This window comes from Cyprinodon tularosa, unplaced genomic scaffold (genome assembly GCF_016077235.1).
Source record: "Cyprinodon tularosa strain WSP-4 unplaced genomic scaffold, ASM1607723v1 ctg96, whole genome shotgun sequence".
NCBI lineage: Eukaryota > Metazoa > Chordata > Actinopteri > Cyprinodontiformes > Cyprinodontidae > Cyprinodon > Cyprinodon tularosa.
In genome coordinates, this window is record NW_024039740.1 from 753,348 (window position 1) to 765,712 (window position 12,365).

General features: G+C 43.2%; 1 protein-coding gene across 1 annotated transcript; it reads left to right on the forward strand.

Moving 5' to 3' along the window:
- The first annotated feature begins 559 nt into the window (after positions 1-559).
- LOC119776833 lies at positions 560-3,539 on the forward strand. Its single transcript, XM_038275450.1, has 3 exons — positions 560-1,015; positions 1,460-1,543; positions 3,423-3,539. The coding sequence occupies exons 1-3, from the start codon at positions 572-574 to the stop codon at positions 3,537-3,539; spliced, it is 645 nt and encodes a 214-aa protein (XP_038131378.1). The 5' UTR covers positions 560-571.
- Positions 3,540-12,365: the final 8,826 nt, after the last annotated feature.

Consider the following 12,365-nt stretch of genomic DNA (forward strand, 5'->3'; position numbering starts at 1 on the left):
GCTGCTCTACAGCAATCACTCACACCGATTATGCACACAGTGACAGTGGAAAGAAAACTTAGCAAGACCATTTCTGCTGGATCAGTTTCAGCATCCTTCTGCCCAGTCCAACTGGGAATCAAGTCAGAAGCACACACATAATAGGAGTATAGGAAAACTAGCTCCACCAGTAGTTCTGTCTAGGGAGGAAACAGATAGGCAGATGAACTCTGAGCCAGTTTTCATGTCAAAAAGAAAGCACATACAGTTAAGAAGCAATATTTATTAAGATCTTGTACCGATTAGATGAGGTATATATACCACCCTTCATCATTCTTTATTATATGAAAAATAAGGCTGGGACATTAACGCGTTAATTTCGATTAATTAATCATACAAATATTAACGCGTTAAAAAAATTAACGCATTTTAATCGCACACCACAGTCTCCTGGAAGTCGTTTGGGATTTCACCCAAGTAATTATTTCACCTGTGGGGGCAGCATTAGAACTATGGCCAGAATACCGTCGGACGGAAACTGAAGAAGAAGAACAGAGAAGAATGTTGCTTTAAACTAGAAGGAGAGACAACCATGGAAGAATTAGACGAAGCAGATGAAAACATTTTAGTTGGTCCTTTGCAGGGGAAATTTTGTTTTAAAATACAGGAGGGAAGAGTCGATAAGAGCGCGGTCATATGTAAATTATGCAACAAGGAATTCGCCTATCACCGCAGCGTATCAAGCCTCAAATATCACCTGAACGCAAAGCATGTAGCAGCTAGCTTGGCAGATACTAGTGTGGAAGCTAGCCCAACTGGGAGGAAGACGAAACAACCCACACTACACCAGCTGACTGGCTTCAAGGGCAGGGTAAGCAAGACCAAGGCCGATAAAATGACCAACGCGCTGGCTTACTGGGCGGCTCTCGACTGCAGACCCATTGCTGTGGTAGAAGATAAGGGGCTGTCTCAGCGTGAGGATGCCCTAAATCACAGATTTCTACAAGTGGCTACAGCACTCGACCCTCGCTTTAAGGTGTGTAATGGTCTTCTTTATTTTTCTCTTTTATTGCTTATGACTCTTTTATTTCCTCGGCCCCCTCCCCTCGCTTATGGAATAACAACATCAACATGACTTGTATAGCACATTATCATACATAATTGTCATTCAATGTGCTAAAGAGTAAAAAAAATGAAAACAGAAAAAAATAATCCATGTTGTTTTATGGATTGAAGATAATTAACCAACTATTACCAAAGGCAGATGAGAATAATGCTATTTTTAATTTCTTTTTAAAACAAGATGCTGTTGGGGCAGTTCTAATTTGGACAGTTTAGACTTGACCATAGGCACAACCAGTAGAGGAGATTCTGGATGATGGAAACCATGTATACTAATGAATTTCATCCAGCTTGTACTCTGTAAATCTCTGATTAATGTGACCACAAACCTGATTCTGATTCTTATTCTGATCTTAAGGACCTAAAGTGTCTACCAAGAGGAGAGCGAGGAGATGTGTGGACCAGCATTGAGGAACTGGTGCCCGAAAATGTGAACAGGCTAGTATGTCTCAGCAACTGGCTGAAAGAGAGGAAGTAATCAGTTAAATGTGTATCCTGAGGCCAGTTGTGTTTCAAATGGGAAAAATTGGAGGTCGATCACTGTCACTTTATGTTGAACTGAACTGTCTGAATGGCCAATGTTATAAAGAGTTGGACTGAATTTCATTTAATTTCTGACTTATTTTTTGTAAACAGTTGAACTGTTGATAAATCCACGAATTGTGTTAAAGCCTCAGAGGCTTTTTGTTCTGAATGTACTTGAAAGTATTGCATTTTTGCGTTTAAAAAGCAGTATTAAGCTCTACCTATACCTATAGAGCTACCTGAATTTCTGAGTTTAGCGTTCCTAAATATGTTGAACTTTAAAATTTGCACTGGCCTGTTGATATTTCTTTAAAAAAATAAACAAACAATATTTTGTTTATTAAGCTTGTGTGTTGTCATTCAAAATCCATGTGGAAAAAGTTACTTCCTGCTGTTTCCAAGTATGCGATTAAAATGCGATTAATTCGATTAATTAATTTCACAGCCATGCGATTAATCGCGATTAAAAATTTTAATCGCGTCCCACCCCTAATGAAAAAGTAATTTTTTGGTCTCAATGACCGCATTACTTTCTCCCATGACTCTCATGACATGTGCTGGTTTAAGCATGGGAACCTTCCTGTGCCATGCACGTTTTCAAACCATGACATCTTAGTGTATTACCAACAGTTACCTTGGAAACAGTGTGCCCAGCTCTTTTCAAGTCATTGACCAGCTCTTCTTGTGTAGTTTTGGGTTGTTTTCTGATCTGTCTTAGGATCATTGAGACCTCACGAGGTGAGATCTTGGAAGGAGCCTCAGTCCGGGGGAGTTTGACAGTCATGTTCAGCTTGTTTCATTTTCTAATGATTGTTCCAACCAGGGACAGACCTAGGATTCTAGAAGACCAAGGGCTTAGCCCTGAGGGTGAAGATGCACATAAGAGTTTTTGAGAATTTATTTCTTCCCATGTTATGGAGGGTGAACTGTTTTTTTCAGGCAATTTTCAAAATCAGTCAAAGCTTCACATAGCTGAGACATCAGTCTGCTTAGCAACATATGTTTGTGCTGCTGCTGGTGCATCTGTCCATTTAAAAAAAAAAAAAACAGCTTCTTATATCCATTGATATCCACCACGACCCTGTCAGTTTAAATTTTGCTGCAGAGACGCATGACTCCTAAAAGCTGGCAGCGACGAGAGGGGAAAACTTCTTCAAGGGAATGCTACAGGCTGCTTTCCTGCATATGCTGCCACTCTCTGGTAAATTCTATTGCTCCACATTTTACTCAAATTACCTCAGAAGCGATATCTGTGGCTCTTGGGTAATCATCCGGGGCTACAGCCCAAGTTTTCCCCCCCTGGATCCACCACTGGAACTTTTTTCAACAAGTGCTTGGCAATTTCCTAGTATCCCTTTCCAGCCTTGTTGAGGTGTACAGTTTGGTCTTGGCCATGTTAGTAGAATGATTCTTACTCACCTTGGTAACCCAGTTTTCATTACTCGCTCATCTTATCCACCTGCATTAGCCACTGTATAACCAGTCTTCAAGCCAGTCATTGGTGCCAGATTAGTTTAAGCCATTGGTGAGACTTAATCGAGTGTTCTCAGTTCTAACGTCCTTATCCTGATTTCTGAGCCTGCCTGTTCCCAGCTGATTCTGATTGCCTGACCCGTCTTCTGCCTGATCTCTGCCCATTGCGTACCTACCGGATTCGTTTCCTGACTACCAAGCCTGCCTGCCCTCATCCACTCTGTCTGCTTCTCCAAGAATCAAACATGGAACTGTGATCCGACTCCATCCATCCGTCGGCACATCACCTGCTCTCTGATCTCCTGACTCTGACCATTCACCAGGTCCCTGACCTCATCTTTGGCTTTAGTCTATGGCTAATCCTGCTCACATTCGTCTTCATGGTTCTGACCACCTGCCTGTCCTCCGACCACCAAACCCCTGCATCTGGGACTCTCTAAGCGGCACCGCCTTTTTGTCTGCCTTGAATACTGCGTCAACCTGTTCTGACCCTAACATCCAGGATATCAACTATTAAGGTTTTAAAGTAAGTAAGTTGGTCTTGAGTAATGTAACAAAATTACCAGTTTACCATTTCCTATGAGGAGGTAGAGCAGCTCAAGTTTATGCATTGTCTTTTTTGAGCTAGCACTCAACCTACGAAAAAAAGGAAAGCCTTTTTTATTGAACAGAATGTTCCTCTCAAGCTGTACTATCTGTTTGCCTCTGAGAGTTTTAAGATAGAAAAACAAATAAAACCTCACAAAAGATGGAGGGAGCCAGAATACCCCAAACAGACACAGGGCAAAAGAAAAAAAAATCAAAAGGCAAGAAAAAAGCAGACACTCAATCCATGAAACATTTTAACATGCAGGCTATTCAGCTAATCACTGTATCACACGTTAATTGGAACAAACTGTGAAAATATATGTCTTTGTGTGAATTTTCAATCAACTTTTGCTGGATGGTGACTTTAGTGCTGCTTTAATTTGAACCAAATGCAATGGTGAGCTTATGCTGATGAAGGTTCTCAGTCATCCAGGTCATAGTCATTCCGTAAAAATTCAAAAAAATATCCACTGGACTTGGTTTTCAAGATTGACCAAGATTTACGACCGACCCCTAGAATCATAGACAGGTTCAGATATTACAGGCTAACGATGGAACTAACGACCCATTCATCGGTTACCATTGCATGTTTCCAAGCGATACATGAGTTGTCTATATAAGACTCAAACTCACTGCGGATCCAGACATTTGAATTGAGAAAGCTTCCTGGAGAGGTGGCGAAACGTCTTCCAATCTTGAAAACCAAGTCCAGTGGATATTTTTTTGAATTTTTACAGAATGGTGAGCTTGTTTCATTGATCAAAGCTTACAGTAGGATAAGACAGATTAGATCTCCAGAGGGCTTCTGATTGATTTTGGCTTTCAATCTTTGTGTTTGGTTAATTACTAAGAACTTTAAGTTTGTCAAAACAGTATAACTAACAAAATCTAAATCATAAAAGCAACTTGTGGATGTTTAACATGTTTTTTTGTGATCATTTCTGATATTGAGTTTTTTTTCTGACAGCTAGGTTATATGTTATCACAAATACAAAGGAAATCCCCTTTGAGTAGGAACTCAAAGAAAAGCATAATTACTTTTGAACATACAGTGGGCGCTGGTTGGAAATGGACACTTCACTCACGCTCCGCATGTTTCATATATTGTGTGAAAAACATGTGACTACTATAGCCACTAGGTGGCAGTCTGAGTCCATTTCGGCGTCCCATGAGTCAGATTAGATAGGTGAATGAGCAGACTGGGAGGGGTATGACTTGTTGCGAGCTGAGAACATTATTGTTCCCCAGGTTTAGCGTAGAGGGTAGGGTGTATGGGCTGCAATTCCAAAGGTTAAGGGTTCGGTTCCAGCTGTGGTCAAGTTATTAATGTTGCCTTAAATGTTTTTCTTTTTTTTTTTATCACTTGATGGCCTATGATATCAGAAATTGTACAATAACTTCTTTAACTTATTTATATATATTACGGATAGTAGCCTATTATGCTGTTTGACTTTATGGCATCTTTCTTTTATTTAGATCAGCTGATGTGCGCTCCACCTTTCCAAGGAATTTCATTAGACCATAGGGATTATCATTCTACAGCCTCAATATCTTACTCTGATAATAATAGGCGTATTGTTATACTATTTTTGTTATTTTTATTATCATCTAGCTGGTAAAATTTTCAGTTTGATCTGGAAAAGGACGCTATGATGCCTTACAACAAGCATGAAAGGCCCAACCCCCCATGCTTTTTGGGCACATTATGCAAGAATGCTGCTTGCTGCCGCGATGAATAGCGGCGTTTCTAAACTGTTGTCAGGGATGGTTGTGACCCACCCAAAAGTCAGTGAGCTAATCAGGAGTATTTCCATTTTAAATACAGTGAACCCTCGTTTATCGCGGAGGTTACGTTCCAAAAAGAACCCGCGATAGGTGAAATACGTGAAGTAGAAACCTTTTTTTTTTTTTTGAGTTATCATACGATGAAATACTCCTTACAACATTGAAATCAGGGAATAAAAACTTTATACAGGCCCAAGCATTTGTTTAACAAATAAAAGTACGATATAAATGTTAACTACTGTACTGTACTGTAAAATAATATAGTTATAAATACTTTTAATCATCAATACGAAATAAAGGGTTAATATTGCGGGGATCAGCACCGCCCCGCCGTGATGGATTGGATTTTTCTTCCAAAGCCTGCGGTGCAGCTGTGTGTTTTGGAGAGAAGAAAATAGTTATGTGATCAACGCGCAAATCAGTGAGCTAATCCGGTTTATTCCCATTTTAAATCATGTACTATTTAACCACGTATGACCAGAACGTAATCTGGATATAATGGGTTCCTCTATGTCATCCTGTTCTAAACATCACCAATTAATTAAGCAAACCACTTAATGCAGGAATGCCGCTACTACTATAGCGGTGCTTGAACTCTATTGTCAGAGAACAAGAGGGTAAATGTCTACACATCGGTTTTTCCAAGACAACGATGAGGTCGTAGCCTTGAATGGAGCAGCGACTGGCATGTAATATTCCCAGGGCCAAGAGATACATGTCATTTGCTATCAGTAATATATTGATTTGAAATGCAAATAAAAAACATTTTCTATGAGACATTTTCCTGACTTTATGTTTCACTATTATATTATGGGCTACTATATAAATCTTTTTAAGCAAACCTGTAAAAATGTAATGTTGTCAGAATATTGGACCCAGAATTCGAGGCGAGACAGGCAGTGGGAAAGTTCAAAACGTTTATTAAACACCAACAGGTGCGCGGGGCTGCTCATCTGCTGCGGGGCAGATCTCTGCAGGGATAGGAGAATACTGGGCAAAAAACTCTGATTACTTCCAAAGAAAATTTATTATAAGAGCTGCAGAGTTCAGGATTATTCAACCACTCTGACGTTCCCCATAATTTGGCCTTTCCCGCTAACAGAGAGATTACATAGGCCACCTTGCCTCGATCAGAAGGAAACGCAGAGGGCTGTAATTCAAAATGAATTTCGCACTGAGTCAGGAAGGCTCTACAGACGCGGTTCAAGAGAAGCTGGACTATCAGTAGCAGACGACGGCGCGGCAGCTGTCAGGGGCGGGGCAGCTGGAGCAGCCTGATTAATAATCAAGGATCTCCTGCATGCCTGATTCTAGCCGGGAAATACTTTGATCCACATCATTTCGCCACTGCCAGGTTATTCTGTAATGATCTAAGAATATTGGACCCAGAATTCAAGGCGAGACAGGCAGTGGGAAAGTTCAAAGCGTTTATTAATCAAAACAGGTGCGCGGGGCTGCTCGTCTGCTGCGGGGCTGATCTCTGCATGGATAGGAGAATACAGGCCAGAGACTGGATGTGGAGCTGAATGCGACTTGGAGCAAAGTCATGGACTTGATTCAAAGTTCAGTTCATTCGCGGGGAAACTCAGCAGAATCCAGAAGGGAGATTTGACCAGCAGTTGCGGCGGCCAAGCCCCCAGAGTTTCTAGAGGGCGAGCAGCAGACGCAGCTGATCCACAGGACAGAAAACTGGTCATAATCAGGGAAGCAGAGAAACTAAAGAAAGCTAGGAAATGTCTCACCAAAACACACGAATAACCTGGCGCTGATGGGAGGCAAACACACAACTTAGAACCGCAGGACCAATTAGACAGGGAGCAAGGAGCAGAGGAAAAAACCAAACCATCAGCGCCAAGATCATGACATAAAAACCCAATTTCCATTTCTTTCGTTTTTAAAATTAAATAAAAAACTTAAATGGCAAAAATCCAAACGTGTCTGCTAGTTTAAAGTCCATCTTATTTATTTGAATATTTCACGAAAACATTGCAGATGCTTCACACGCACACAAAATGACATAAAGATCCGAGCGTTTTAGTTTCTATATATATATATATATATATATATATATATATATATATATATATATATAATACCTTTCAAAAACTATGAGTGTTTTTAAAATCTAGTGATTTTTTGAAAGAAAATAAAAGAATAAAAATAGTTAAGCATTTTAAAAGCAATTTTACAAAAAAGGAACATAACAGCATTTTTTAAATAAATGATTTATTATGAGAACATATCATTTCACCATTTATTGGGGGTAATTAATTGAATGCTTATTTATTTATTGAACATGTATATATTTATTTATTTATTTAGATTGGAGTAGATGTGATTAGATGAGCTTTATTGATCTCACAGCGGAGAAATTCCCTCGTCACATATTGGCATAGAAGTTACAGAAGGTGCAAACAGGGAGGAAAAAGGTGCATTAAGAATAAGCAATATATAAACAGTATATCCAGGTATATACAGTATATCAAGATAAATAGGATTAAGGTGCATGTGTACATGTATCGCACACAATGAAAAACAAAACAAAAATAGGAAATTAAAAAAAAGAAATAACGATATGTGCAATACGGATGGCTTATATACAGGAGGAGAAATATTGCACATTCAACATATTGCACAGCATATTGTTCACAGTCAATAAATACAAAACTATAATGTAGCTGCACAGTGGTTTTTATTGTTGATATAGTGCATTATTATAGAGTCTGGTGGCAGCAGGAACGAATGACCTGCGGTAGCGCTCCTTCTTACAGACAGGGTGTCTACTGTAAGTCTCTGACTAAAGGAGCTGCTCAGCTCCTCTTTTTATACATGGGAGGCTCATGCGGGAATGTCCAACGAATAACTCCAATTGTTGTTTCAAAAATAGAAAACCTGGTTTCATTACTTAGTTTTGCCCTGGATGTTGTAGCGTTTGTGGACGCTATGTTGCTACTTGATAAAAAAAAATAACGTCACTACTGGAAAGTTACTTGATAAATAATGCAGTGACGCTACGGCACTTATTGTCATGATGGGTTCACTAAAAGCGACCCAAGAATGCAGAACACCACTGACGGACACAAGGATGAAAGTTTAACAGTTTATTTATGGACAAGCACACAGAATATACTGGTTCAGGTTCGGGGCCTGGGTACTGGTTCACCCAGTACTAATTTGAACAGACCTTGGCTTTGGGTTTTCCAGCTCTAGTCCAGAGCTGCTTGGAGGTTCTCTGTGAATCTTCAGGTTTGGCTCTGAGGGTCGGCTCGGCAGGTTAGCTCTTCCTGAGCTTTCACAGAGGAGGCACAGGTTTCCTGGAAAACAGAAACAGGGATTAGAATCCAAGCTGGATTCAAAAGTCATCGAAATACTCTGAGGATCTAGGCTTAAGCGCTGACCAACTGGAACAACACTGCGGCGTTGAGGCAAGGTCTGAAGACAGCTTAAGTAGTGGATCCTCTGATGATCTTGACGAGCTGCAGCTGTGCAGGAGGCGCCCTCAGAGGATCCACGGCGGACTCTGCTGGAGAAAGGTGGAATTTCTCCAGCTCCCAACAGTACCCCCCCCTCAACGACCGCCCCTTGGCGGTCCGGAAGAGGTTGATGGGCAGGAACGCTCGTACTCCTCGATAAGGGCTGGATCGAGGATGTACGAGTCTGGAACCCACTGGCGATCCTCCGGTCCGTAGCCCTCCCAGTCGACGATGTACTGCCAACCGCGACCTCGTCGACGGGAGTCCACGATGCGGCGAACCGTGAAGGCCGGAGGACCATCGACCTCCAGGGCGGGTGGTGGGGAGTCGGACGGTGGGCACAGAGGGCTCCAGGAGACAGGCTTGATCTGAGACACGTGGAAGGTAGGGTGGATTCGGAGGGACTGAGGTAGTTGAAGACTGAAGGGTTGATGACTCGAGTGATCCTGTAGGGTCCGATGGGGCGGGACGTCTCCTGGCGTCGGCGAAGCGTTTTGTTGACTCAGATGACCGGTTGAGAGTGGCGATGGTTTCCCTCCAGATCTTTTGACAACGGCGGATGTGTTGGTTGACGGACTGCACCGAAATCTCTCTCTCGTCTGCGGGAAAAAGAGGTGGTTGATAGCCGAGACTGACCTGAAATGGGGATTGTCCAGTAGATGCAGATTTGAGGGAGTTATGAGCGTATTCTATCCATGGAAGAAATTGGCTCCAGTCCACGGGGTTGTCTGATGTGAGGCAGCGAAGGGTGGATTCCAATTGCTGATTCATACGCTCAGTCTGACCATTCGATTGGGGGTGATAACCAGAGGTGAGAGAGGGCTTGCAGCCGAGAGCGGAACAGAAAGCCTTCCAGACCTGGGAGATGAACTGTGGACCTCTGTCCGAGAGGATCTCTTGGGGAATGCCGTGTAACCGGAAAACATGTTTGATGAGAAGCTGGGCTGTCTGGAAGGCCGTGGGAAGTTTTCTGAGGGGAATAAGATGGCAAGACTTCGAGAAACGGTCAACAATAGTGAATATGGTGGACATACCTCGAGAGACAGGGAGACCGGTGACGAAATCAATGGCGATATGGGACCAAGGACGCAAGGGATCAGGAAGTGGTTGAAGCAGGCCAGAAGGAGGTTGGTGTGAGGCTTTGTTACGGGCACATGTGGGGCAAGCCAACACATACTCCTTAACGTCCCTGTGGAGAGTGGGCCACCAGAAGCGTCTGGAGATGAGAGCTACAGTCCTACTGACTCCTGGGTGAGCAGAGAATTTGGCGGCATGCATCCACTGGATGAGACGGGACCTGACGGAAGATGGAACATAGGTTCGGTTAGAAGGACCGTTACCTGGATCGGGTTCAGTGGCCAGGGCTGAGTTGATGAGGTCAGTTATTTCCCAGTTGACCACTCCCACTGTACAGGAAGCCGGAAGAACAGGTTCAGGTGTCTCGGAATGATCGACGGAGTAGAGACGAGAGAGAGAATCGGGCTTCACGTTCTTGGATCCGGGTCTGTAGGAGATGATGAGATTGAACCGAGAAAAGAAGATTGACCACCTGGATTGGCGGGGATTAGCTTGTTTGGTTGACTGGATGTAAGCCAGGTTCTTGTGGTCTGTCCATACAAGAACCGGGTGCTCAGCTCCCTCCAGCCAATGCCTCCATTCCTCCAACGCCAGTTTGATGGCCAGAAGCTCCCGGTCACCCACATCATAATTTTGCTCTGCAGAAGAAAGTCTACGGGAGAAGAAAGCACAAGGGTGTATCTTTTGATCAGAGTCGAGTCTCTGGGATAGGACTGCTCCAACACTGGAATCTGAAGCATCCACCTCAAGGATAAACTGCTTAGCCGGATCAGGTTGAATAAGGACTGGTGCTCTGGAAAACAATGACTTTAGTTTTTCAAACGCTGCTTGAGCCTCGGGAGTCCACTGAAAACTGCGTTTGACAGAGGTCAGAGAAGTTAATGGAAAGGCGGTCTGGCTGTAGTTTCTGATAAACCGACGATAGAAGTTAGCAAAACCCAAAAACCTTTGTAGCTGTTTGCGGTTCTCTGGAACTGGCCAGTCTAAAACTGCCTTAATCTTGTCCTCAGATGGTTTAACCTGGCCGTCCTCGAGCACAAACCCCAAAAAGGTGACTGAAGGTTGATGAAATTCGCACTTCTCGGCTTTCTAGAACAGCTTGTTCTCCAGCAGTCTCTGCAAAACAAGGCGGACATGTTTCTTGTGTTCATCGTGGTTCTTGGAGTAAATGAGTATGTCATCAATGTATACGAAAACAAATACGTTGAGAAAGTCTCTTAGAACATCATTAACGAGGGCCTGGAAGCAGGCTGGAGCGTTGGTTAGACCAAGGGGCATAACAAGATATTCGAATTGGCCCAAGGGTGTTTTGAAGGCAGTTTTCCATTCGTCGCCTTCACGGATCCTGAGGAGATGATAAGCGTTTCTTAAATCCAGTTTAGAAAACACAGTAGCTCCCTGTACAGGCTCAAAAGCAGAGGCAAGGAGAGGCAGTGGGTATTTGTTTTTAATAGTGATCTGATTCAAACCTCGATAGTCAATACAAGGTCTCAGGGAACCATCCTTCTTCCCCACGAAGAAGAATCCGGCGCCCAATGGAGATGATGAAGGGCGAATTATACCAGCAGCTAATGATTCGTTGATGTATTTTTCCTTAGTTTCCCTCTCGGGCTTGGAAATGTTATACAGTCTGCTGCTAGGTAAAGGAGCACCAGGTAAAAGTTCAATGGCGCAATCGTATGGTCTGTGTGGAGGTAGGGACGTCGCACTGACCTTACTGAAGACAGGGGCAAGATCATGGTACTCAGAAGGAACTGAAGAAAGGTCAGGAGAGTCCATCTCCCCCCCACCTCTAGGAGACCCCACCAAGGGGGCAGCAGAACGAAGGCATGTCTCAAGGCATGAGATGGACCATGATTCCAGGTGACGTTTAGTCCAGTTAATGTGAGGATTATGCTTCTCCAACCACTCGAAACCGAGCACCAGCGGGGAACATGCAGAGGGAAAAACAAAAAATGTTATTGTCTCTCGGTGGTTACCTGACAGAAGTAGCTCGAGGGGCTGAGTTTGGTGGGTAACTTGATGGAGTCTTTTTCCGTCAATAGCGGATACACTGAGAGGCTGAGTCAGAGGAATGGTTTCAATTTGGAGTTGCTGGACGAGGTTAGAATCGATTAGGTTACGTTCACAGCCTGAGTCGATGAATGCAGAGAAGGAGAGGCTTTGGTTAGCACAGAAAAGCGTGGCAGGCAGCAACAGTCGAGGAGATTTCTTAGTGTTTATTTGGCCCGCCAGACTCCTCAGATCCTCTGGAGGGCCCAGGCTTTTGATTTAGCCGGGCAGGAAGCAATGAAGTGTCCACTCTCACCACAGTAGATACATAGTTTGCTTAGAAAACGCCTT